Here is a 26,376-nt window from a genome sequence, read left to right as displayed (position 1 = left end):
GTCACTTATTGTTGTCCACTTCTTTTCCTCACTTCCGGTGCCACCTGAAGTTGGGTTGTGTTTAGCACTGATTGCTTTAAAAGAACCATTCTTTTCACAGGTTTAAATATCCCCTTAAGAGAAACCCTTTCAGGTGTACTTTATTGCATGCAGCTGGTGAATATCCATAAATTATGGCTGGCAAATTCAATCGTCTGGCTGGCTTGTATGTTTTACTTAGGCAGGGTGAAATCAAGTTCTTTAATGGAAGTGGTTCTCGACACTGCATGTTCCTACCATACAATCTCAGATGACCACAAAGAGCCACAGTAGCCCCACTTGAGCAGTCAAGGTGCCAAACCACCAACTGCTTTGGCCCAAATTGTACATACGTGATCCTAGCAGCACTTTAGAATACATCACTCGATGATTACCTGTTCTGTTCATTGCCTCTGGGGCACCTGGCATTGGCCACTGTTGGAAGACAGGATACTGGGCTAGATGGACCTTTGGTCTGACCCAGTAGGGCCGTTCTTATGTTCACTTTCCAGCTTTGCCCAGACATTGCCCTTTTCTAAGATGCACATTTAGCTCTTTTCTTGCTGAGCATCCTCATTCTGCTAATACTGACATACAACCCTCCAAAAGGGAAAATATTCCCTCATTACTTATTGTTTACCTGGATAGATCAATGCACCCTTGTGCTGGTCTTCAAGAGTGCTATAACTCTGCAGTTGTAGTAAAGAGTGGGAGGAGACAAACTCAGGCCTACCTCCTGTCCTGGCTGCCACAGGAGGGGATCAGGAAGGGCTGAGGGTGAGGGGTTGGGTTGTGGTGTTTGATTGCTCCTCTGAAAAGGAGGAGTGTGCACCCTAGCCAGAGCTTCCTGCTGGATATAAACTATAGCCCTGCTGCTCTGTAGGTGCGCAAGAAGGGTGGAGGCCATAAGCAGCACAACTGCAGACTGTGAAGCATAGGGACTGCTCTCTCCAGGAGCCCCCTAAATGCAAGACACCCAAGAGGAGGCAGGGCCATGTCCTTGCTTTCCAATGCATTAGGGGCTCCTGCTGGTGTGCAGCTGAAGGCAGTGTCTAAATGCTGTAAATAGAACTCCTCTAGGACTGATGGAACAGGCCAAGAAAGTTTGGTTACATGCTGTGAAAGCCCCTGCGTTTCTCTAAGCAGGAGACAGGCTTCACTGCTACTTGCAAAGGGGTAAGAGGTTCCCTACTCGTCCTTTTCCTCTTTATGCAGTAGCACAGGGCAGGATTTAGCCTTCCGTCTGGCACGAGGTATGCCTCTGATTTAGAGTACAACCTTGTTAGCTGGGAGTGGAGATGGAGAAATGGATACGCCTTTCTATGCTTTTAAAATGGCCAGAAAGCGCGCTTGACATTAGCTATTCTGTGCCGCGCAGTCGGTAGCCTGGCACGGACATGTTTGCAGCACAGCAGAAACCAGATCCCTTTGTCAGTGGCAGAAAGCCTTGTACGTGGCAGAGTAGGCAGCAGGCTGTTAAATGACGGGGCAAAGCAACACCGTTCAGCAGCCGCCTTTCAAAACACACTGTTATTGCAGGCATGTTAGTCCCAGGATATGAGGACGACGAAGTGGGTGAGGTAATATCTTTTATTGGATCAACTTCTGTTGGTGGACAGGACAGGACAGGAAGGTACAAGCTTTCGAGCTACACAAAGTGAAGACTTCGGTATAGCTTGAAAGGATTTACCTTCCACCCCCAGAAGCTGGTCCAATAAAAGATACGACCTCACCTACTACCTTGTCTCTCTCAAATGACAGGTTATAAACCTGTGCATTAGTGACCCCTTTCACACAGCAAGCCTCTGAGTGCAACCCCCCCCATAAATTAAAAACACATTTTTTATATTTAACTCTATACTAAATGCTGGAGGAGAAGCGGGGTTTGGGGGTGGAGGCTGAAAGCTCGTGACCTCCCACGTAATAACCTTGTGACCCTAAGGGGGGGGTCACGACCCCCAGTTTGAGAACCCCTGTATACACAAAATGGATGATAGGCTTCAGAGTGTAGATTAAGAACTGCATTGCCCCAGTTCTCGAGGGAGAGCTCAGTGGTTTGAGCATTGGCCTGCTAAACCCAGGGTTGTGAGTTCAATCCTTGAGGGGGCCAGTTTAGGGATCAGGGGATTGGTCCTGCTTTGAGCAGGGGGTTGGACTAGATGACCTCCTGAGGTCCCTTCCAACCCCGTGATTCTGTGATTCTCTGCAGCTCATGTCCCTGAGCTGCTGGTGCTGCTCCCAGGCCCGGAGACATTCCCCTCCCCGCTCAGATCTGCCCCTATCCAGCACGCTGGCTGGAGGCAGGTCAGGCGCATGCCCCAGGCTCTGCCCCCTCCACCCCGCCTTCCCTGCTCCCAGCCACAGGGCGCTCAAGCTGCGTCTCAGGGTCAGGCTCTACGCGCATGCGTATCCGCCTCCAGCTGCCCCCAGCTCCAGCCCGCAGCGCATGGCTTCGCTGGACCGTGCTGCGCACGCGCCACCTGACGGACGACGAGCCGAGCGGCCGCTCTGATTCCGCATGCGTGCGGACCGGTCCCTCTCGCCCGCCGTACTTTTGAACAATTCGCCGGCTCATTCGCACGTTCGGAGTCACGTGACCTGTTAATCGTCTCTGGCAGGGGGCGCCTGGGCCTCAGTCCCAAGATGGCGGCCACCCGCTACCGGCGGTTTCTGAAGCTCTGCGAGGAGTGGCCGGTGGAAGAGACCAAGCGGGGCCGGGACCTGGGCACCTTCCTGCGGCAGCGGGTGGCCCAGGCCTTCCGGGAGGGGGAGAGCACCCAGGTGAGCGCCGCGGGGCGGGAGCGCGGTCGCGCCCCCAGCTGGGCCGGGGGGGCCGGGGCTTGGGCCCTGGGGGGGGAAACAGCCACGGCCCGCGCCTCGCAGCTCCCCCCCAGCTACTCCCGGACACCTACACCCCGTGCAGCCCCCCAGCCACCCCCGGTTTATCTCCCCTTCACAACCACTGCCCCCCAGCCCCCCCCCCACAGCTACTCCCGGACACCTACACCCCGTGCAGCCCCCCTCCGGCTTCTCTCCCCTTCACAACCACTGCCCCCCAGCCCCCCCCCCACAGCTACTCCCGGACACCTACACCCCGTGCAGCCCCCCTCCGGCTTCTCTCCCCTTCACAACCACTGCCCCCCAGCCCCCCCCCCCACAGCTACTCCCGGACACCTACACCCCGTGCAGCCCCACTCCGGCTTCTCTCCCCTTCACAACCACTGCCCCCCAGCCCCCCCCCCCAGCTACTCCCGGACACCTACACCCCGTGCAGCCCCCCTCCGGCTTCTCTCCCCTTCACAACCACTGCCTCACAGCCCCCAGACACTCCCTGACACCTTCACCCCCTGCAGCTCCCCAGCCACCCCCGGCTTATCTCCCCTTCACAACCACTGTCCCACAGCTCCCCTGCCCCTCACAGCCCCCCTCAGCTACTCCCTGACACCTACACCCTGTGCACACCCCCTGCGGCCCCCCACGGCCCGCCCCAGCTACTCCCGGACACTTACACCCCGTGCAGCCCTCCCTCCGGCTTATCTCCCCTTCACAATCATTGCCCCCACCAGCTACTCCCTGACCCTACACCCCATGCACACCTCCTGCAGCCCCCCAGCCACCCCCAGCTTATCTCCCCTTCACGTCTGCTCACAACCACTGCCCCACAGCTCCCCTGCTCCCCCCCCGGACCCTCACAGCCTCCCCCAGCTACTCCCTGACACCTACACCCCGTGTAGCCACCCCCAACTTATCTCCCCTTCACAACCACAGCTCCCCCGCCGCCCCCTCCCAGTGCCCCAGCTACTCCCTGAACCTACACCCCGTGCAGCCCCCCCAACTTATCTCCCCTGCCCCTCACAGCCCCCCACCAGCACCCCAGCTACTCCCTGATACCTACACCCCGTGCACAGCCCCTGCAGCCCCCCAGCCACCCCCAGCTTATCTCCCCTTCACGTCTGCTCACAACCACTGCCCCACAGCTCCCCTGCCCCCCCCCCCCGGACCCTCACAGCCCCCCCAGCGCCCAGTCACCCCCTTACACCTGTCCCCCATACACGCCCCTTCAGCCACCTCTTCTCTTACATCTCTGCCTGCAGGCACTGCTCCCCCTCGCAGCCCCCCCAGCGCCCCCGCCACCTCCATCATCCCCTTACACCTGTTCCCCATACACGCCCCTTCAGCCACCTCTTCTCTTACATCTCTGCCTGCAGGCACTGCTCCCCCTCGCAGCCCCCCCAGCGCCCCCGCCACCTCCATCATCCCCTTACACCTGTTCCCCATACACGCCCCTTCAGCCACCTCTTCTCTTACATCTCTGCCTGCAGGCACTGCTCCCCCTCGCAGCCCCCCCAGCGCCCCCGCCACCTCCATCATCCCCTTACACCTGTACCCCATACACACCCCTTCAACCACCTCTTCTCTTACATCTCTGCCTGCAGTCACTGCCTCCCTCTCCCCCACCCTACACCTGTACCTCATACACACCCTTTCAACTGCCTCTTCTCTTACATCTCTGTCTACAGTCACTGCCTCCCTCCTGCCCCTCACAGCCCCCACCCCGCGATCCTCCCCAGGTCCTTTACACCTACATCCATCCCCAACACATCCCTTCAGCCACCTGTTTTTTTTTCCCAATGCTATTTCTACTACCCATTTAATAGCTAGTGTAGCTATCATCATTCAAATACTGGCAGGGTCATTTTAGGTCTGGATACAAAGTGTGCTTAGTCTGGAGATCAAGTATGGTGATACTGAGGGTATGTCTACACTACGGAATAAGGTTGAATTTATAGAAGTCGTTTTTTAGAAATCGGTTTTATATATTCGAGTGTGTGTGTCCCCACAGAAAATGTTCTAAGTGCATTAACTCGGCGGAGTGCTTCCACAGTACCGAGGCAAGCGTCGACTTCCGGAGCGTTGCACTGTGGATAGCTATCCCACAGTTCCCGCAGTCTCCGCTGCCCATTGGAATTGTGGGTTGAGATTTCAATGCCTGATGGGGCTAAAACATTGTCGCGGGTGGTTCTGGGTACATATCGTCAGGCCCCCGTTCCCTCCCTCCCTCCATGAAAGCCAGGGCAGACAATCGTTTCGCGCCTTTTTTCCTGAGTTACCTGTGCAGATGCCATACCACGGCAAGTATGGAGCCCGCTCAGCTCACTGTCACTGTATGTCTCCTGGGTGCTGGCAGACGCGGTACTGCATTGCTACACAGCAGCAGCAACCCCATTGCCTTGTGGCAGCAGATGGTGCAATAGGACTGGTAGTCGTCATTGTCATGTCCGAGGTGCTCCTGGTCGCCTCTGTGAGGTCGATCAGGAGCGCCTGGGCAGACATGGGCACAGGGACTAAATTTGGAGTGACTTGATCAGGTCATTCTCTCTAGTCCTGCAGTCAGTCCTATTGAACCATCTTATGGTGAGCAGGCAGGTGATACGGATTGCTAGCAGTCCTATTGCATCATCTTCTGCCGGGCAGGCAAGAGATGAGGATGGCATGCAGTCCTTCTGCACCATCTGCTGCCAGCCAAAGATGTAAAAGATAGATGGAGTGTATCAAAACAAGAAATAGACCAGATTTGTTTTGTACTCATTTGCAACCCCCCGCCCCCCGTCTAGGGGACTCATTCCTCTAGGTCACACTGCAGTCACTCACAGAAGGTGCAGCGAGGTAAATCTAGCCATGTATCAATCAGAGGCCAGACTAACCTCCTTGTTCCAATAAGAACAATAACTTAGGAGCACCATTTCTTATTGGAACCCTCCGTGAAGTCCTGCCTGAAATACTCCTTGATGTAAAGCCACCCCCTTTGTTGATTTTAATTCCCTGTAAGCCGTGTTGTCAGTCGCCCCTCCCTGCGTCAGAGCAACGGCAAACAATCGTGCATCTGAGTTGAGAGTGCTGTCCAGAGCAGTCATAATGGAGCACTCTGGGATAGCTCCCGGAGGCCAATACCGTCGAATTGTGTCCACAGTACCCCAAATTCGACCCGGCAAGGCCAATTTAAGCGCTAATCCACTTGTCAGGGGTGGAGTAAGGAAATCGATTTTAAGAGCCCTTTAAGTCGAAATAAAGGGCTTCATCGTGTGGACAGGTGCAGGTTTACATCGATTTAACGCTGCTAAATTCGACCTAAAGTCCTAGTGTAGACCAGGGCTTAGTGTTGACAGTTCACTATCTCTTTTTCCTGCCTCCAACAGCAGCCATTATCTGATGCTGTGGAGAAAGAACAATCACTTCTTAATTCTCCCAATTTGCTTAGTATATTATGCAGGTTTTTCTGTGTGCTATTTTTATGAAGTTATGCAGATAAGACCCCTACCCTCTAATTATAAAACACATTTATTTTCTCAGCCAGAGATAAAGTCGAAAGTGCACATGATACAACTGTAATGGTCTTCTTTGTAGCTCTGAATAAAATGAAAAAGTACTTAAATAACAGTAATGACTCTTAGAAGGGCTGTAGAATGTTTTGTATGAATGTATTAGGTGAATAACAAAGTAGGACAACGGTCCTCTCCTAGTTCAGTTGCTCCTCTACCTTATGAGAAAGGACATGAAGTCCCGAGATCTGCTGTTTCTCAAGTGAGTGCCCTGATCACTGAAGTAAGGTATATTTTGCTCTTCATCTTTTATTAATTGGGCCAAAGCAAGAGGTAACTATAAGAAGCCTTCCTTAGTTCAGTGGTTATGGCACTGAGCTGTGGTGTTGGAGGCCCTGGTTCAATTCCTACCTCTTCCTGCCGTTAAGGGATTTGCTACCTAGGCTGTTTTGTTTTTTTAATGAAGTGGGCACAGGAGGAAAAAAAAATAAAAATGAATCACTCTTGTCCCGGCTGTGGGAGATCCAGTCCCCCCTCTGCCAGGGGCTTGAACATGGATCTCCCACATCCCAGGGACTGCCCCTCCTCTGCCCCCCACCTGGTGGGTGGTTCTTAATTCAAGCCCCCTTTCTTTCTCAGGAAGACAATGGCTCCTGTGAATGAGAGGGGATTTAAACAAGGTGGGATTTAAACCCCACCTTGGTCCCCTGGGAGAGAGGAGAACCCTCTTCAAACCCCTTCTAAGGGGCAGAGAGAGGACTCAAACCGGGATCACCTGCATTCTGGGCGAGAGTCCTAGCCATGGGACTATAGAGTGATGATTCTAGCTTTTTAGTTGGCCCAATGAATAGTTAATTAAAGTGGAACTGCCTCAATTGGCAAGACTGAGGGAAGCTCCCTGTTCAGATCCCAGCTCCTCCTCAGGCAGAGGGGGGAATCGAACTAGGGTTGCTAGCATTCCAGTAGCAGACCGTAACCACCATGCTAGAGAGGGCTGCTCATGTTTGAGTCTTGCTTGGGCCCAGTTAATAGTGAATTAAAGTGGAACAGCTTCAATAGGAAAGACTGAGGGTGCTCCCTGTTCAGAGCCCTTCTCCTCATCAGGTAGAGAGGGAAATTGAACGAAGATTTCCTATGGTACAGGCTGTGTGTGATTCTCTTAAGGTCCCTGACTTATGTGGGGTGGGGCTATAGCATGTACTGAGCACACTTTAGTCCCTGCTCAGCTCTGCATCAGTGCTGTTCATACCTCCAACTAAAACGCTGCTGGAGTGCTCCAGGTCAGAGGAAAGGGGAGGCTCTCATCACCCATGACCCCCAAATTGTACCTCAGCTGTCATGCTAGCACTCTGTCTGGCATACCAGTTCTCAAACCAGTCTGGCTCTGCATTTGCAGCTTAGAGCACTTTAAAATTAAGCACAAGTCTTTTGCCAGGAGGAGAGGAAAGCTGTATCTCAAGAACCCCATGACCCCAAATTTTCACCACCCATGGTACCCAAAGCCTGCTACTAGCATAGTTTACCTTTAAACAGAAATGTTACTGCAGCCTCTGTGGTTTCTTGCACCTGTTGGCATTCCTTTTCTTGCTCACAGCAGCACCCCTTTGCAGAAGCACTGTGGAAGTCTAATAATGCTCAGCTTATTGGGTTTGGGACTGTGTGTTTGTCAGATCACGGGAAGGCTGGTGAGATATGGCCTATGTGAACACTGCTGATTTTCCCTGCTAGCTTTGTACCAAACAAGTGATTTGAGCCCAGCCCAATAACAAGAGTGGACAATCAGCTGTGGTGAGTCAGTAACCTAACTGCATGCTGTTATTTATAAGCCTACTCCCATTACCTACCATGTGAGCAGTTTTCAGGGCAAGGAGGTGAAACATTTAGCCTTGGTCACATATCTGACAGGCTAGGAGGTAGCTATGTCTCTGCTTGTTGATGGCTTTACAAATTTATGACCATTACTTTGAATTCATGGCATGGACAGACCTGACCTAACCAGAGAGTTAATGAGGAACCAAGCACCATGCGTGCATGAGACTTTGGCCCAGCAGTTAACATCAAAAATGTTTTATAATTAGGCACCAGGGGTCTTCTTATCTGCCTAATGTCATAGACAGAAAGACTATTCGCAGATCAGTCCATTCTGTAAATAATGACAAGATGGCATGTTACTACAGACTTTTGCTTTAACCAAAGGCAAAAAAGGGTGGGAAAATACCTAAAATCTATCACTTAGAGCTAAATAGTTCCCAAGCGTTCCATAACAGTACTCTTTCTGAGTACATTGTGCATTATTTAGAATTTTTCTGCCAATTTTGAGCAAAATTAGACTATGCTTTTTCAAGTTATGGCCCTTTTTGTGATTTTATAATTTTTTCAGATTGGATGACCAATAATGTTTAAACACGATGTGATATAGAAAAATGGCACCACCTACATTCACCCAGGTGATGACCACCAGATATGTACCTACGCTTTGATAGCAATGAAAATTTTTTAAACAGACAGATTACCCTAATTCATTAATAAGACACCTTTTAAAATCTGGCTGGTAGGCTATTTGAGTGAAGGAGCCTTTATTGCACATTACAGTAATGGTGGATGGGCATGAGGAGAAAACTGTCCAGCTCTATTTCTTTACCATTGAATATTTTGTTCACATTTGATCCAGCAAAACCTTATGAGCAGAGTTTTATCATTTTTACTAGAGGGTTGCACGTATAGGCCCAGCAGGAGGAGTGAGAACACAGTTTTTATCCTTGAACCTCTAGCAATTTTACAGGATACTGCCACTTCTGTTCCATTGTTAAGGTGCTCCTCTTCTCATTTTGCACGTGGCCTGTTACTTACAAGGAGAAGCATTTATTGTAGAGTTTCATAATGTTTCTGTTCCTTTTCAGATTGCTGACCCTGCAAACTGTGACCAAATGTATGAAAGTTTAGTCAGAATCCACACCAATTTCTATAAAAACAAGGTGAGCTCTTCAGGCCATGGACCACGTGTTTGTACAGCACACTGGGGCCACAAATCGAATAGGGGTTTTTGGGTGCTCCTATAATAAACGTGCTGTCCGGCACCTTCGCTGTGAAAAACAAAGCTGAACTCATTTTGAGCAGCGCAAGCCTTTGAAAAGTTCAGTCATTTCAGAAGCAGCTCCCACCTTGTCTAAACTGATTTGTGTTTGAGCTTTCCTGGAGAGGAGCCTAAAGGCCACAGGGTGGCACTATGACTCTTGCCGTTGCTAGTATCGCAACAGGAATGTTGTGCTTAGGATTTAGCGGATGGATAAGGACAAGCAAAGCACTGGCTTGGGGAGGGAGCAGAGAAAGAGTTCGGTTGAGTCAGTAAATTCTTGTTTTGTTTTGGAAGTATCCACGCCTAAAAGATACAAGCTTCACTGGAGTCACAGTGGAAGAATGCAAGCTGATCCTAGCAACAGGTAATGAGGTTCTGTTTGATTAGTCTGTGATTACTCTTCCCCCACTCAGGTTTACAGGAGTAGCTTGCATTGCTGTTACCTGGTCCCAGGGATAAACAGAATTTCACTCCTCAGGGCCTTCTTGAAAGCAATACCTTCCCATTAAAGAAAAAAATACAACACTTATGATTTCAGTTCTCTATATCACCTAGTTTTGGGGAGTATTGTTAAGTGAAAAGTACTACTACTGTGCCCATGGCTAGAAAACCTCAGGGGACCTCCATACAAATATGGAGAAGTAACAGGGTTTATCAACCCCTGGGTTTGCTGCACTGATATTGTCTGTTCAGGTCATACTTAAGGTTCAGGAGCAGGGCTGCGGGGAAGAAACTTACTCTATGCCTGCCACACCATATGTATTAAAAGTGCAAAAAATTCAACAAGTTTGTTTCAGTAGTTCTCAGCTGTCTTCTCAAAGGTTTAATTTTGCTCTTTACATCTTCCCTAATAGCAGCAAGCCTTTTAGAGAAAAACGAGTGCTGCTATGCACAACTACACTTGGCCAGCGTATTTATCAGGTGCAGTTGCAGTTTTGCTCTGCTCCAGTTCCTGACTTTTACTGCTGCATGTGGAAACTGGGCAGGGCAAGGATTGCCCCTGTGTTTGTTTGGATGAGAAAATAAACTTGCCTCCAGGCACTGAAATACAAACTCATTAGATTGAAGTTTGGAGAAGTCAGTTAAACAGAAATCTCATCCGCTTTTCTGCCTTCCCTCGTCTTCCCCCAATTGCAGACAGCGGGAAACAGATGGAGGAAATGAGAAAAGGTAAATGGAGAAAACTGCGAGAGAAGTTCTCTGCCAAGAATGTTGAAGAGGACTCAAAGTTATAACCTCTCGCCCCAGCCCCCCCCCCGTACATATTCCTAAAGCACTGTATATTGCCATGATGAATAAAGCCAATCATTCCTCTTAACAATAGCATTCAGAACTATGCCTGAGGGCTCTCCGTTTTGTTGTTCTAAAATCTGGGACTGAACGAGTATACTGATTGTGTGGGACAGTGTGTTTATATGGAAAATGAGACAGTCAGGGCAGGGTAGATGTGCCTGTTAGGATGATTATAATCTTAACACAGCCACTAAAGTCTTGTTAGGGTGGTCCTCTTCGGACTAGGTATTCACAAATTCTTGTGTGCGCTTGTCATTCTCTTGCACATCCTGTGGTTTAAGAATGGATGTTACTTCTCAGTGTCATTGATCCAAGTTCAAAATCTGATCACTCCATCTACTGAGGCCTATTTGCAATCTTCCTTAAAAGCTACTGCATACTTCAGTAGCAGCATCAGTGTCTGTTCCTGGGAGCCAGAGGACTGCTCCGTGTTGGTGCAGTGCCTTGGAGGGGGAAGAACTAATGGCCTCTTGCTGTTACGCATTTGAACAGTTTTCCCCTGGCATGAACTGAAACCTGCAGCAGGATCTAGTCTAAAACTTCAGCAGACAAGCTGTGGTGTTTATGGTAGTTCTGCAGTAAGAGATCTTTGTATGTCTGTTGCACTCATCACCATCTTCTGAACTGAGTTTCCTCTGGGATGGGGACCTGTATTCACACAGCACCCTGCCTAATCAGGATCGAGGCCTCTGGATGCTATTATAAATATTATTAATTCATAACAGAGTGTTGAGAAGAGGTTCTTTGACCTCATTTCAGCTTTTACTATGACTTAATTTTGTGTTAACTTAGTTAAGGCAATTTACATATTAGTTAAGTAACAACAAAATAAAAAGTTTGTAAAACATTACATCAGAGATGAAAATAAACACAGAATACCTCTTCACAGTGAACTGCTGTAAACCTGCCGTTTCCCACAACTGCGCAAATAAAGTCTGTCCATGGAAGATAAAAGACTATGTCATACTAGTAACAGCTTTGCTGTTACTCATCAGATGCAATGTACTATCAATACATCTCGTTGAGTTTACTGCGCCGCAGCGATAGATGGGATTCTTAAAATGGAGGAAAATCAGCATTGTGAGGTACAGTGAACAAGATGTCTGGCTTGCAAAGTTCCACATCTACTACGGACTTTCCACTGACTACTTGGAATAAGTTAAATATTGCAACTCTAATTGCTAATAACAATATTAATGCTATTGCCTCTGGAAGGGGGTAGCCACCAAAATGTAGTGCATGGAGATGAAGAAAGATAATTCATGTTAAAGTTATTGCAATGAGGAACCAAAGTCCAAAATAATTTACCTTCCTTTGAGGGCATTGGGATAAATTGCAGGTCCAGGTACAGTGGGGAAATCTGGTAAGTTAGTGGTTCCTGGCGGTTGCTGGGCAAAATGTTTGCAGAGATGTAATGGAGAAGGAGAAGGCTGGCGTTGAAACCTTACAGCTGTAACCTAGGCTTTTGTCCAGCTTCTGAAGATGTGATCGATGCGCAGATGCCAGTGAAAACATCCTTGTTAGCCGATAACATGGATTTAGTTAGTTGGCAAAGCTGATGCTTTGTGTGTGCCTCAGTGATTCATGGTGTTCTGGGCATCCACAAAACCGATGCGCTGTCTGCGCTTCCTTTGCTCTGTCATCTAGAGTTAAAATAAGGACACAATGTAGTCAGGAAGACTGTTCTTGTTCCTTTTCCCCCTTTAGCCACACTAAGAGACCCATCCTTTAGGCTGGGGTCAAACATACACCTTCCAAGGGCTTTCAACTTCCAGGGATGCTGCTAAGCAGGTGGCAAAGAAAGCCCTACCCTGGAGTGCATCCTGGGTTATGGAACAGCCTCCATATGAGGAGAGATTAAAAAGACTAGGATGTTCATCTCAGAAAAGAGACGACTAAGGGGGAATATGATGGAGGTCTATAAAATCATGAATGATGTGGAGAAAGTATATAAGGAAGTGTTATTTAACCTTTCACATAACACAAGAACCAGGGGTCACCCACTGAAATTAACAGGCAGCATGTTTAAAACAAACAAAGGAAGTATTTCTTCACACAATCCACACTCAACCTGTGGAATTTGTTTCCAGGGGATGTTGTGAAGGCCAGAGGTATAACTGGGTTCAGAAATAATTAGCTAAGTTCATGGAGGATAGGTCCATCGAAACCCCATGCTTTGGGTGCCCTAAAATCTCTGACTGCTAGAAGCTGGGGCTGGATCGCTCAAAATTGCCCTGTTCTGTTCAGTCCATCTGAAGTATCTGGGACAGGATACTGGGCTAGATGGAGCCAGTAAGGCTGTTCTTATGGAGATAATATGATGAGAGACCAAGGCAAGAGAGTTGTGCTTTAAGGTGTAGTTTTCCTGACAGAGGGGGAGTCTAGCTGTGTCCTCATGCAGCTGGTGAGGAATTCAGCTATTAAGGGAAACTCCTGGGCCAAGTGCCCCTGACTCAGTGAGTTGCTAAAACCTTTTCTTTCCCTTCCCTAGCTGGGCAGATTATGGAAGTCTGCCTGAGGCTGCATCCATTGATTCTGACTTGGGCCATCTTTGGATGCTACCCTAGCCAGAATATGACCCTAGAAACGTGTTTCAGTCACTCTGGATCCTGCTCTACTGCTTGGGATTTGTGCTTTGCCATTAAGCCATCCCCATTCTGAAGCATCCCTGTTTAAACTATAATACCTGCTCTTTCAGCTCATTCAGCTGTGAAGTGAGGTGAGACACCAGCTTCATAGTGGAGTTGAGCTTGTCTTGAAGACTCCGGATCTCGTTCTGTTCCCCTTCCCCTTCATTGCTGACCAACGACATGGCTCGCATCCGAGGGAACCAGTCCAGGTTCTTGTTCTGAATGATGAGAACTTCAGGTTGGCGGGGTGTGGGGGGAGCCTGATTTGAGCATACGTGCTAATTCACAAGAACTGGGTAATTGGCCCTATAAACCCTGTCTGTGCTAAGGGCTCCCCAGTACCTTTAAGGGTTTTCGTTAATAGCCCATTAATTTTCCCAGTTTCTTTTTGTAGACTTCCAGGCACAAAGCAATCCCGTAAGTTTGACTGTAGGACGTTCAAAGGTTTTCCTATACCTTCCTCCCCCAACCTTTGTCACTGCCTTGAGTTCATGATAACTAGGTTGCTCCCGGTTCTGCTTTTCATTAAGTCCTGGCTTCTCTGAATATCTGGTAGTTGAATATAAAATAGCCAACAGATGATGCCTGGTTAGCTGGGCCCAACTTGGAAATAACCATACAAGGAAGAAGTGAGAGGCTTTTACAAAATTAAAAAAAATAATAATTCCAAGTGTTCCTTTGAAAACAAGTTTTCTCAACAAGTTATTGTTTAAAAACAAATAAAATTATTTCCTTGGGGGAGACACGTTCTCACTGTGTGTGACACCCTGTCTTAGGCAACACTCACCTTAATCATTTGTGCCACGTAACTCTCGGGCCCTGTGTAGTCAGTCTTATTCTTTACTCGCACCAGCACGATGAAGTACAGGTAGTTCCACATGTTGTGCTCATATTTAATGTGCTCCTCGAAGGACACAGTCTTATTATCGAACTTGTCCCTTTCGAGACCTGGGAGAGGCAGTGGAGAAAAAAGGAATTGAAAAAAAAACCACCAAAAACAAGCGTAAAAGGAAGAACAGATAATTGCGTCCTATCCCAGGTGTGAATTTCAAAGTGCGCTTTTAATAATTAGGCGGTGTTTAACATACAATAAGCATCCCAACTTATATTAGACAAATTACCTAGCTGTGTATTTAGAACACGTCTGTTTAAAGTGCTACTGAATACATTTCCTGTATACCAAATCTAAACTTCTAGCATAAAAACCACACAGTGGATCTCTCTTAAAAGTGATCTGCAAAGAAGGAAGAATTGGGTTGGTGTTGTGCTTGTTTTTTTATTATTTACGTTTTGATTCCCCCTCCTCCCAAAATAAGGGGAATGCTTGCTTCCTTTTTTTGTTTTGCTTTTTGATGCACAAATGTGGCCCGAGAAGGTTTTTTTTCCCCCTTCATGTTTTTTCTTAGTAATATCAGGCAAGTCAATTATGTTTTCTCCCTCTCCCCTTTTTTTGGGAGGATTTTTTGGATTACTCAGATGAGGACTGAGAGCTTTCTCAGCTCAGAAGTTAAGGGTTTGGAGAAGTGACAAACCCTTCACAAAGAACACATTACTCTAGAGTGTTTTAGTTAATGCTTATTTAACCAAAAGCAACAGTTTGAATTACAAAAATCATTTCCTCTCTCAACTAATGAGGTTCATTTCATTTCTTTTATCAAAGCTGCTAGTTCTTCAGTCATCCATGGAGTCTTCTTGGATAAACAAGACCAGAATTTCTAACACAAACGTGAAAAAATAAATCAAGTCTTCTTTACACATAATAAAGAAGCATAAAAAGGACAACTCCCATTTTTCCCCCTCTTCACACTCTTAAAATAAACAGCTGCTACTGGAATACACAAGTTAAGGGCTCAGTCCTGTGAGGATCTTGGCTGGGGTGTGCATGCGTTCATGTGATGTTCTTTGCCCTGGCACTCACCACATATGAAACATGTGGTCTTAAGAATTTCTTCCTTCTTTTGCTTCTCACTCCTCAGATCAGCAAAGGTGTCTATGATGACACCAAAGATAAGGTTGAGGACAATGATGATGACAATGAAGAAGAAGAGGAGGTCGTAGATAACCCGAGCAGGGAACAAGGACTCCTGCAAAGGACAGAAGGAAAATAGCCATAAACAAAACATGGTACTTCTCCCTTCCAGCCCTTTGCTCTAATAGTCATTAGATCATGCTGCTTCCTTACAATGGCTGGAGAAATGGCTTAAGGCCAAGGTAGGTGGAGGTTAATTGAGGAGCTAAGATCTAAATTCCACGTCATGAAAGAAATTTGGAGTATTGATGATAGGAATGGTGGCATGGAAAGAGGCATAAGCATAGAGGATGGAAGAGATAATTGCGTAAGGTGTGTAATGAAGGAAAGATGAGAAATTAGTTAGAGGGGTAAGTCAGCGTGTAAATGGAGAGATGAGTGGGGCGGGGGATAGGTCTGGCAGTGTCAGAAGCATGTACAGGGATGAGGGAGGGAGACATACATATAGCCGTGAACGTGACAGGTCTCTGCAGAAGAAAAGGGAATTGGCCCAGAGTGCCGTGTTAACTCACATCCTTGGATGGCTTCCTGAGAATGTCACCCACGCCCCCTCCGTTCCTCAGGCCGTGATTCAGGACAGTGACAATGCACATGAGCAGCGTGTCGCAGGCACGCTCTGAGTTATCCTCATCATCATCTGGAACACAAGCATAAACCAGTCAGGAGAGAGCAGATAAAGAGATCAGCCCACTGGAGGGAGCCAAGCAGTACAGAGAAGCCTTAGGTCACTGGCTCTGGAGTCTCTCTAATGGCTTTTCTTTCCTCCTTTTACTTTTATCTCCTGGAAGCAGGTGGTCACGGTATATACCAGAGCCAGCAGCAGAACGTGCCCAGAGAAAATCTGACTGGCTAACAATGTTCCAGCAACTGTGTTTTGCACACTAGTTAGCTGGAGGGGTCTCTCCTTGGAGAATATTTTGCTGCAACACGAGGAGATGGTTATTCCCTCTTCGTCCAGCGGAAGAGAGCTAGAACTTGGCGAGCATCTTGATGCTATGATATTAACTTGTAACTTGGAAGGGTCGAGCAGAACCAGCCTGTCCGCTCTGATGACTCGAGCTCCCTCTGAAATCCCTACTTTCCCATGCTGCTCCATGCAACCCTTGTTAGGCTGGGGCCACCTTCACTCTGAAGGGACATGGCTTACCTACTTGTTAGATAGTGGGCTGCTTCTAAGTGACTCTGTTAAAGGGGCTGGATTTTGCCCGGCTGACTGCCAAATGAGAGGGGACCACCTCGCCCTATGTCCTGATTTCCACCGCCTCTGTATTAATTCAGTGGGATTCCTACCTAGGAGCACAGGCTGGGAAGGTGGGAAGTCTCTCTCCTCTATCTTAAATGCTTCTACCAGGGTAAGATATTTACCTCTCAGCACATCAGGCACTGCAGAGCAGCTAATTTTGTCACCACTGCACGACTCCATAAAAGCCTCCATGTTCCTTTGCATCCCCAAGGGGCCGTCTGGAACACAAGAGACTGTGTCATCGCCAGAGTACCACTTATTTTTCCTCTTATTGGGGCCCCTCCTTCACTGCCCCCTAGCTGCAGCTTGAAAGGCTATTTGGGAAAGGTTCTTTTGGGTTCCTTCTCCTCATCGTTCACCGTTCCCACTGATCCCCCCCAAACTTCAGTCGTAGAGCTTCCATCACCGACACACTGTCAGCGCTGAGCCCTGCTGGCAACAAGAATGGGACTGTCTAGCTGCACATTCTGAGCCCAGACTTCCACTGAGCCTGTGAATGGATGTCCTGGGGTCTTTTCAGCCCTGCTCAGTTTTCAAACGCGGGGGCCTTTAGAGGACAGCTACAGTCCTGAAACTTCCATTGCATCTGCCCAGAACCAGTACCACATTCCCTTTTACCCCCAAACTCCTGGTTCCTCTGCCCAGAGATTGCAGTGCTGGGTCCCTGAAGTCTCTGGGAGCTGCTTTATTCTCTACCACCCAGAAGCTCAGCGGGACCAGGATTTTGACCCTTAACACACTACGTCTCACATCTCCTTTGCGAAAGAGGTATTATTTCCCCCATTTTACAGATGGGAAAACTGAGGGACAGCATGGTAAGTGACTTGTGTGCAACGTCCCGCAGGGAGTCAATGGCAGAATCTGGAAGAGAACCCAGTGCTACCTATCCCCTGCTCTGCCCACCGCACCACAACCCACACTTGCTGCGTGGCAGGGCAAGGTGGAGAGACCTTTGGACTTGTTGTCAGGCAGCCGATCCACCTCCATGATGAAGTCGTCTTTCAGGAAGAGGAAACCCACAATGGAGAAGAGGTAGACGAGGATGAGAGCCAGGAGGGCGGTCAGCAGGATGGAGCGTCCGTTCCGCGTCACGCTTTTGATGACATTGAACAAGGTCTCCTCACGGTAGATCAAGTCAAAGAGCTGAAATGGACAAAGCATGCCCATGTGGAGTTTAATTAGCCAGGGCAGAAATGCAGCAGCGGGCTTTTTGTGATAACATCTGGCCTTTCTATAGCACCTTGTAGCCTAGGATCTCAGAGTACTCGACAAATGCTAACTAAATTTCACAGGGGGCATTCAGTACCATCCCCATTTTACCGGTGAGTAGACTGAGAACAAAGAGGTAAAAACCTAACCCCTCCTGAAATCAATGGGAGCTGTGTTCCTAAATACCTTTGAGGATCTGGGCAGAAGTGACTTGTACACAAAAGTCAGTCCAGAAATAGAACCCAGGAGTCCCGACTTGCAATCCCTTGCTCTAACCAGTAGATCACATTGCCTCCTAGCTGACCCAGATCAAAGGTAGATGATAGAAAGAGACGCAGATACAATACATACACCCAAAAAGCAGAAAGGCTGACCCACACAAATAACACTGGACAGGAATCTTTCAGTTCCCCACTGGGCATGGCTGTGCCATGTACATTTCCCTAACAACTGCGTTTACCGTACCAAGATGCTGTAGAAGAGTTCATGTACAAAGAGCCCCAGAATGCTGGTCACAATGTAGGCCACATGGTAGAGAAACTCCATATCCATGATCATGGCTTTGTAGCCCCGGATAAATGTCCCACGGTTGCCCACAAAGCTCACCACGAACACAATCTTGTTGGTCAGCTAGGGAACAATCACAAGGAAGCAGGGTGGGTGAGAGCTGTATATTAATACAGTTTGCCTTTGTGAACTCAATATACAATGACGGTTGAGCGTGAATGCTCTCCCAGTTACAGCGCTGTAAATCCACTGACTTCAATGAGCGCAGGATTCAGCCCAGATACCTACAGGTACATTTCCAGTGGCCACTGATTTTCATTGCTGGGAGCCCAACTCGACACAGATTGAGCCTGGGTTTAGGGGCGCTGCACTAACCTTCCCCAGGTAACTTACATTGAGAGTTCCCAGGATGTTCAGCGTGAGCCCAATCCCTAAATAATAGATCGATCGCAGGATCAATGCCACGAGGAGCGGTCTGATGCCGTAGCGCCGGGTAAACAGGGCCATGATGGAGAAGCAGATCAGAAACCAGAAGAGCAAGGAGATCAATGGGGAATCCAACACTCCTGGGAAGAAAAGGGACACCATAGTTAAAGGGCATGGAAATCAAACACATATGATCAACTGGTCATACTTGATCTGTGTCAATCCATAGCAAACATCTGAGAGGAATTGTCCCTCAAAACTAAAGAGCCAGTCATCGAAAGAAAAAGAAAATATACAACAAGTAACACAAAATAAGATGGTCCTTAATATTCATTACATGTATTATTTTATTATTAACACATTAAATGCTTTTCTAGCACCTTTCATCTGAGATCTCAGAGCTCTTTAAAAACACCAATAAATGAAGCTTCATAATATAAGAGGTATCTCATTATTATCCCCATTTTATAAACTGGGAGACAAGCACAGAGAGAAGTGAGTTTCTCAGGGACGCAGAACAAGTTAGTGGCAGAGTCAAGAATAGAATCCAGGAGTCCTGGCTCTCAGTCCCCTGCTCTCAGTCTTAGACCACACTCCCTTCCTCTCAGGATATGTCCACGCTGCGGCAGCGAGTCTCAGGGCTTGGGTCTACAGACGCGTGCTACGGGGCTACACACAGCAGTGTAGACGTCACGGCTCAGACAGGATGCAGGCTCTGTGGCCCACCCCCTACCCGGGCTTTGGAGCCTGAATGTTGTTTTTTATGCCATAGCATGAGCCCAAGTCTCTGAGACCCAGGCTCGGAGACCCAGGCTCGGAGACTCACAGCCGCAGGCTTTAAAAAGCAGCGAGCTTTAGAGGGTGAAGAGGAAATTGGTTTTAGGAAATAGAGGAAGATACTGAGTAGCTTTGGCAGGGAATGGGGCTGGTGAGACTGTATCTGCCAAGGGGTCAGTGTGTGTCAGTTCTCTCTTTGGACGAGGACACACTTTCCCTTGGTTTCTAAGAACAGAAGTGGACGGAGCGCTTACCCATAGAGGTGGCTTCGACGTAGGGGTAGAAGAAAGCAATGATGATGTTGATGAAGACAGCCAGGTTGAAGGAAATGCTTCCCCAGAGAGTCATTCTGCGGGAGAACCAGTACATCAGTGGCATGCCTAGGAAGAGGAAGGTAGGAGGTGACACACTGCGCAGTAAATCTCAGCTGATCATGTGCGACTTGGATATGGATTGTAACTTCTCCCAGAGACTTAACATGTTCAGTTCAACACATGCTCTGTGGGACTGACCTCCCATTTCCTCCACCCAGTAGCAAAAGTCCCCAGCATTGGGCTGAAATGGGACGGTGAATTCAGAATGTTACTGCTCACATTTCGTGGCTCTTCAGACCTTTGACCCACTCTGGTATTTGAAAATCAGCTCCAGCGTTACACCCCTCTTGTCTCTCTCTGATTACTTCCTACATCCTGGCCATTTGTGTGTTTCAAAAAACGGTGCCTCTGTTCTCTTGGCATTACTTCTCCGTCCCATAGGAGTCCCCGACAGCCTGCACTGCCAGCCATTTCCTATCCCAACTCGAAACTTGCTTCCTGTCTCATCGCTAACAGAATTCTGTTTTGGTTTTGCAAGTGTTTTCACTGCTACTATAATACATCTTCGCTGCTTACTGGCATTTATATGTTATCTCCTCATGATTCATGAATAAAAGCAACCTGATAAGTGCGAGGCCAACCTTTAAAATGGATAAGCACCCAAGTGTTTGGATGCTGATCTGAACTGTATCCAAACTCTCAAGTTTACAAAAGTGAGCTGGAAACCTCACAAGAGACCAGTTGCCTTCTATTTAAATGCTCTCTGGAAAGGAGATTTCCAGCGGGAGGCTTCCCGAAGGCAACTTCTCTAATGGTTCCACGCTGAACTGTTTCAACCCTCAAGGATTCAAGTGTTGAACGAAGGCATGGTTCCGTTCTGATTTGGTTCAAGCTGATTCATCCACCCCTGGTTTGGATATGTGTGCAGGGTGTGTCTGTCTTTCATACCTCGGCATCCATTTATCCATGCATCTATGTAGGCATGTCTGATGTGCCATGAGCTGCAGCCTCCATTACCAAGGAAAGCCTTGTGCGATGAAATAGGTCTTACAGCCCGCCATGTGACAACGCTTGGCCATATCCTGACCCCAGAGGTAGGGACTTTCACAGCTGCGTGCTCCACCTTTGTACCCTGAGCTCCATCAGCCACAGTGTCCCCACTCATCACAGTTGTCTCAGTGGGTCACAGGGAGTGAGAGGGTTTCTCAGAGAGCTAGGTCTAAGTCCATTCAAGGATTTCAGGATTAGGACCAAGACATGGATCTGGAAGCCGAGAGGGAGCCAAATATCGAGTGCCCTGACAACCGTTAAACAGTAACAGCAGCTTTGGCCAGCGCGTTTGAGTTCATCTGATCCCAAATGCCCATTCAGCCACTTAATAAGAAGGCAAGATGTTTGCCGCTTTGTATCCCCTTCTTCCTTGTGAATCTGCGCAGGGAATTGCCAGCTCTACACTCCCTGTCTCCTTTAAGCCCATATTTTTAAAACTGGTGTCTGCCTTCGGGTGTCCAGCCTGAGACACCCAGAGCCCGATTTTCAGAGGTGCTGAGCACCCACTGCGCCAACTGCCTTGAATTGCCTCTATGGGTATTTAACACCTCTGCACATCAGGGCTGGGTATCTGAGGCTTGGTACCCTAAAACAGAGGTACCCAAGCTTAGCGGCTACTTCTGAAAACAAGGTGTCATTACATCCCTTGGCAGGGGAGTTACTTCCCTCTCTCTTCTCCACTCTGTATCGTTTTCTCTGCTTTATGTTGTTTGCTGAATATATTACAATACCCTATTTGGTTTGGGCCACATAGGAACTCCACTAATGAATCTCCCCCTGGTTTTGCATCTAGAAGCACGTAGCCTAGAGGGGGGCCTGCATTTTTTATTTGCTTCCAGTTGCCACATTCAAAGTCAACAAGGGATCGGGAAGCTACAAATGTGGAAAGTCTCAGGGACATATTGTCAGTGAAAGAGTTCAGGGCACTGCACGCAGCCAGGGGCATGGGATGCTGGGGGAGCTTTTTTGCAAGCCACCATCTGGTGCTCATGGCTGTTTTAGAGCATTGCCGTTCTCAGGGGAGCTCCAGTTTGCCCTTACTGCGCAGTTTCTTCTGCCATTCCATCTCGTTGTGGAGGAAGGACGACTGGTCGAAGAAGTCGCTGACTTTGCTGCCCTGCTCGTCTTGTTCCGTGGTGGTGAACAGCCGGTACTTGGTCTCCCTGGTGACGAATTCACAGATGCTGGGCACGGGGAAGATGATCTGCTCCATGCTGCGGTCCAGGCGCACAATCTGAATAGAGCAGGCAAAGAAACCGGGGTGCTCTTAGTCCCCCATCTGCATCACACTTACTTGCTCTGCCATGTAACCAGGAACCAGCCCCACGCCAGCTCAGGGGAGGATCTATAAACTGCAACTCATTCTAAGCCACGCCCACAGCTTGATCTAGCACACACATCCCTGACCAGCACAAGGCTCCTGCGGTGGGAATCCTTGCTAGCACCGAGGACACGTGCTGCGGGAGACTCAACAAACAAGAAGGGCAGTAGGAAAAAGATATCTGGGCACCGCTAAGTTGATCTGCCTTTAAGTACTAGCCTGTATCTCCGGGGCACGACAACGATGAGGCTTGTCTATGAACTGCAGACACAGGGAGGTTTAGCCCCATGGTTTAGCCCCATAAATTAGCCAGCCATTAGTCCATGAAACGGAAATCTACCAGGACAACAACAAGTCCTACCTCAATCTGGGAGGTGTGCTTCTCGTAATACGCCAGCGGGTCTTCTTCCTCCTCCTGGATGGGAGCCGTTGATTTCAGCATCTGAGTCAGCTGCTTATTGTTTAAGCTGAGCTGGAGTAGAGGGGAGAATAAGGCAGGTGTCTTCAGCTGGCAAAGGCAGGAGGGATTCTGTTCTTACTGGGCATTAACAATGGTTCCTCACCATTTACCGAAAGCAAATCAAGGAAAGCTTTATAAAGGGCCCCAGCGGCTCTCCCCAGCCTCCCAGGGATGGCAATTCAACTCACTACCATAATTACCTCCCAAATGGGCTAATCCCCAAATTGCAAATCAATGCCCATAACGCCCGAGGGAAATCGCATTACAGCTGAGTAGCATTTGGGAGAGGAGACCAGGCCACACAAAGCAGGAAAATGACAGCGAAAGGATCAACCCTCCTACCTCTAGGAGGAGGGGCAAGGTGGGAACTGACACCACCAGGGAAGCTTAACCCCCATCAGCACTAATAGGAGCAGACCTTCTCCATGGCAACACGGGAACATATACCCTGAAGAACAGAACCAGCCACCCGTGAGTTCTACAGAGCTCTCCTTTCATATTACCCCAACGAGCTGGGTGATAATTGCAGAACATGTAGTTGTGGCTCAAACCCCACGCAAACCCCCCGGGAGGCGTGAATTTTGTATCTCCACAGGAATCTCTAAAAAGATCAAGGCTTAAATGATGGAAAGCAGAGCAGCTAAGAAACCTCTGCTTAACCAGGCCTGGGGAAGTTTCTTAGCAACCCACTGCCACTGGGGAGATCCTGCATTCACTCCATGGATCTTTCATACCATAGAGGAGATGCCCTCCACCTCCTCCTCCTGGATTCGCTTCACTGGTTTCAGGAGATGCTGCAGTTGCTTGTTGTGCCGAGACAGCTGCAAAGAGAGAGAGGGACAGTGAGGAAAGAATAGGAGCATGAGACAGACGTGACAGGGCAGAATGTACTGTGAACATGTGACGATCCTTTGCTAGATGTGTAAAAGCCATGGAAGGATGAGGCATACACGTGCCAAGTCCTGATCCAACTAGAGCCAATGAAAGTTTTGCCGTTGACTTCTCTTGGATCAGGATTTAGCCCTTAGATATATGAAGAAAGAACAGCATCTGCAGTGACACTAGCTAGCATAAAACAAGGGATGTCAATCCCCATTCGTCAGGGAATAAGCTGGCCACCATACTGGGTCAGGAAGGATTTCAGCCCTTTGGTAATGTACGATTGCCCAGTTGGTGTGGAGGAGGTTCTGCCTGCTGCTAACACACCGAGGCTCGGTCACTGCTAGAGAGGAACCATTGCTCTGTCCGAGGACAGCACTGCTCATATGCCTAGGGCAACAGGACTTGTTGGGACATAAGCAGAATAGTGGATCATGGGGCCCAAATTTACCATTGGCACAAGTGGGTGAAACTTGATTGAAGTCCATGGTGCGGGGCAAGCTTATATGAGCAGTGACGTTAACCTGTGATGGGCCAACACAGACTGATCTAGCTCTGAATGAAAGGAACCCTCCAAGGTGTCAGGGACCAAGCAAAGGTGTGGGTCAGGACTCAAAGAGCCCACTTTCTTTTCCGAGGCCACAAGCAAGTCTTCTACTTATGGATCCAGACTGGAACTTCACGGGTATCCCAGCAGAGCTGGGTCTTCCTAGGTTTGACTTGAGAAAGTATTTAAATAAATAGGGGGGGAACCTGGAAAGACTATCCCATGCTAACCAATGAACAAAGGCCACCATACCACGGGATGGAGGAGCTGGGGGAAGCCAGTCTTAGAAAGGAGAGGCTTCTGCAGACGGGCACCTATGGTAGAAAAACAGCCGAAGAGATGGTACCTGTAAGGCCAAGATATAGATGTTGTGCCCGACTTCCCGGGGGGAAATCTCAGAGTTCTCGCACTCTTCCTCCTGGAGATAGGCTTTTTTAATTACATCAACCTGTAAAGGCAACCATGGGAGCAAGTCAGTTGTGCACTTCGCCAGCCAGAAACGTGGCTAAAGTTTTGCACTGCCCTGGGGACGTTTGAAGCGATAATATGTTGTTTCTCTTCCCTGTCCCATTTGTTTTTCCCCGTAACCAAGGAAGGCTCCATGGACTACCACCAAAGAGGTGTGTGCGTGTAACTAGCGTCAGTTGTGGGAGTGGAGGTGTGATGCAGACAACTATCCACTGAGGAAGGAGGGATTAGTGATAGAGACTTGGGAGACCTGGGTTCAGTTCCCTGCTCTGCCACAGACTCCCTGTGTGACCTTGGGCAAGTCACTTAATCGTGCCGTGCCTCAGTTTCCCAACCTGTACAATGGAGATAACAACAGTGCCCTACCTCACCGGGGGGGGGCTGGGAGGATAAGTACACTAAAGATTGTGAGGTGCTCAGGCAGTATGGTAATGGAGGCCAGATAAACTACCTTTGTTAGACAGTACTGCAGTGAGACCAGCTGTACCTCGATTCCACACACAACCACATGGCACAACCTCTCAGCCCTGACCCGAGGAAGTCAAGAGCAAGGGTGAGAAGGATGGGGAGGGAGAGCCACCTTGGCTTAAAGGCTCCCTGGAATTTTAGGTCTGTCCCAATGATTCAGACCTCTGTCCCTTCCCTTCCCCCACGTCTCTAACATGCAAAGTCCTGCATGTCTCCCAAAGGCAGTTATGCCCAGGCCAAGAGCATCCCTCCCTGCTTGCCCACCCTTACCAGTTCCTGAGGCCGAAGGCTGATGAGGATCCGCTCGGCATTCTCGCTGTCATGTCTGCTCTCCATCAGGGCCAGCAGGAGTTTGGAGGCATTGTCCTGGTGAAGAGACACCCACTTAGGTAAGCCAGGGTGTCACAGGCACCCTCTACCTCTGCCTGAGGCCCGTAAACATGCCACGCCATGCAGAAACATGGCCACCCATCCATAGCTCCCCTGCACTAGAGACCAAGCCACACGCCCACCCACTCTAGAGAGGCACGTTAGGGAGCCCACCAAGCCACGCTCTGCCACAGAGCCCACCTGCTCACACATGCTGGAGAGGGACTTCCTCACCCACGCTCAGTACCCCACGCTTTTCAGGGACCACCTCCCCACATCACAGGAACCACACAAACACCGCTGCCACCACACCACCCATCCCGGATGTCCAGTGCTACACACGTTAAAGGTCCATAGACACACTACAGAGTCCTACAGACACGCTAGACTCGGATTCCAAGGCCAGAAGGAACCACTGAGGTCATCTAGTCTGACCCCCTGTGTGACACTGGCCGGAGACCTTCCACTACATAAACCTTCCTCAGCACCTGCTGACCCCGCACGCGCACGAGACATCCCATCCTCACACCCCCTTCCAAGCTGCCCCACTGACCTTCAGCTGGAGGACAAGGTCCATTCTGTACTTGCAGAGGGGGCTGATCTCATTCAGGATCAGGGCCGTGATGATGTCAATGCCATTAGATTCGTGCGTCACAATGCAGCTCTGGGGAGTGACACACACAGGGTTTGTCCCACCGATTCTTTTCTGCTCTCTTGACCTCAGCTTTCCCCTCTGATGTCTCAGGCTCCCCACACACTCACAGGGGCTCAGGCTTAGGGGATGAAACACCAGAGGACCTAGGCCCCATCTACATGACCAGATCAGCTGCGTTTGACCAACGTGCTCCTAGCACAGTGGCCTAACTAGGTTATAAACACAGCAAAACTGAGGTATACATGGCTAAAAACTATCCAGACATAAAAGCCTACAGCAGGTTTCAACCATGTTATTTGACCTTGTCCATACTGGCC

General features: G+C 48.9%; 2 protein-coding genes across 2 annotated transcripts in view; one reads left to right on the top strand and one right to left on the bottom strand.

The window, feature by feature from the left end:
• The first annotated feature begins 2,615 nt into the window (after nucleotides 1-2,615).
• On the top strand, nucleotides 2,616-10,747 carry UQCC2 (ubiquinol-cytochrome c reductase complex assembly factor 2). Its single transcript, XM_077839558.1, has 4 exons — nucleotides 2,616-2,799; nucleotides 9,239-9,313; nucleotides 9,709-9,778; nucleotides 10,552-10,747. Exons 1-4 carry the CDS (start codon nucleotides 2,662-2,664, stop codon nucleotides 10,647-10,649), a joined length of 381 nt encoding a protein of 126 aa, XP_077695684.1. The 5' UTR covers nucleotides 2,616-2,661; the 3' UTR covers nucleotides 10,650-10,747.
• The window catches only part of ITPR3 (inositol 1,4,5-trisphosphate receptor type 3), an 83,474-nt gene continuing 65,988 nt past the window's right edge, over nucleotides 8,891-26,376 (bottom strand). The window contains exons 43-58 of the mRNA XM_077839557.1: nucleotides 25,958-26,068; nucleotides 25,306-25,401; nucleotides 24,446-24,547; nucleotides 23,408-23,494; nucleotides 22,575-22,685; nucleotides 21,934-22,126; nucleotides 19,783-19,908; nucleotides 18,719-18,891; nucleotides 18,284-18,448; nucleotides 17,560-17,752; nucleotides 16,732-16,827; nucleotides 15,879-16,003; nucleotides 15,256-15,421; nucleotides 14,125-14,285; nucleotides 13,394-13,555; nucleotides 8,891-12,350 (exon numbers count right to left, since the gene is read on the bottom strand). Coding sequence (XP_077695683.1) covers nucleotides 12,282-12,350; nucleotides 13,394-13,555; nucleotides 14,125-14,285; nucleotides 15,256-15,421; nucleotides 15,879-16,003; nucleotides 16,732-16,827; nucleotides 17,560-17,752; nucleotides 18,284-18,448; nucleotides 18,719-18,891; nucleotides 19,783-19,908; nucleotides 21,934-22,126; nucleotides 22,575-22,685; nucleotides 23,408-23,494; nucleotides 24,446-24,547; nucleotides 25,306-25,401; nucleotides 25,958-26,068 — 2,136 coding nt within the window. The 3' untranslated portion in view covers nucleotides 8,891-12,281. The remainder of the gene's footprint in view (nucleotides 12,351-13,393; nucleotides 13,556-14,124; nucleotides 14,286-15,255; nucleotides 15,422-15,878; nucleotides 16,004-16,731; nucleotides 16,828-17,559; nucleotides 17,753-18,283; nucleotides 18,449-18,718; nucleotides 18,892-19,782; nucleotides 19,909-21,933; nucleotides 22,127-22,574; nucleotides 22,686-23,407; nucleotides 23,495-24,445; nucleotides 24,548-25,305; nucleotides 25,402-25,957; nucleotides 26,069-26,376) is intronic.

The sequence above is a fragment of the Eretmochelys imbricata genome, chromosome 21, assembly GCF_965152235.1.
Source record: "Eretmochelys imbricata isolate rEreImb1 chromosome 21, rEreImb1.hap1, whole genome shotgun sequence".
NCBI classification, from domain to species: domain Eukaryota; kingdom Metazoa; phylum Chordata; order Testudines; family Cheloniidae; genus Eretmochelys; species Eretmochelys imbricata.
Note: the sequence above shows the minus strand (reverse complement) of the source record. Positions and strands in the feature narration are given on the sequence as shown.

What these genes read in the sequence shown, in the direction of transcription:
- UQCC2 (XM_077839558.1), top strand. Translation starts at nt 2,662, where the DNA reads ATGGCGGCCACCCGCTACCGGCGGTTTCTGAAGCTCTGCGAGGAGTGG. An exon ending in CCAATTTCTATAAAAACAAG is followed by an intron (nt 9,314 to 9,708) that starts GTGAGCTCTTCA and finishes TTGTTTTGGAAG; the next exon opens with TATCCACGCCTAAAAGATAC. An exon ending in CAAGCTGATCCTAGCAACAG is followed by an intron (nt 9,779 to 10,551) that starts GTAATGAGGTTC and finishes CCCCAATTGCAG; the next exon opens with ACAGCGGGAAACAGATGGAG.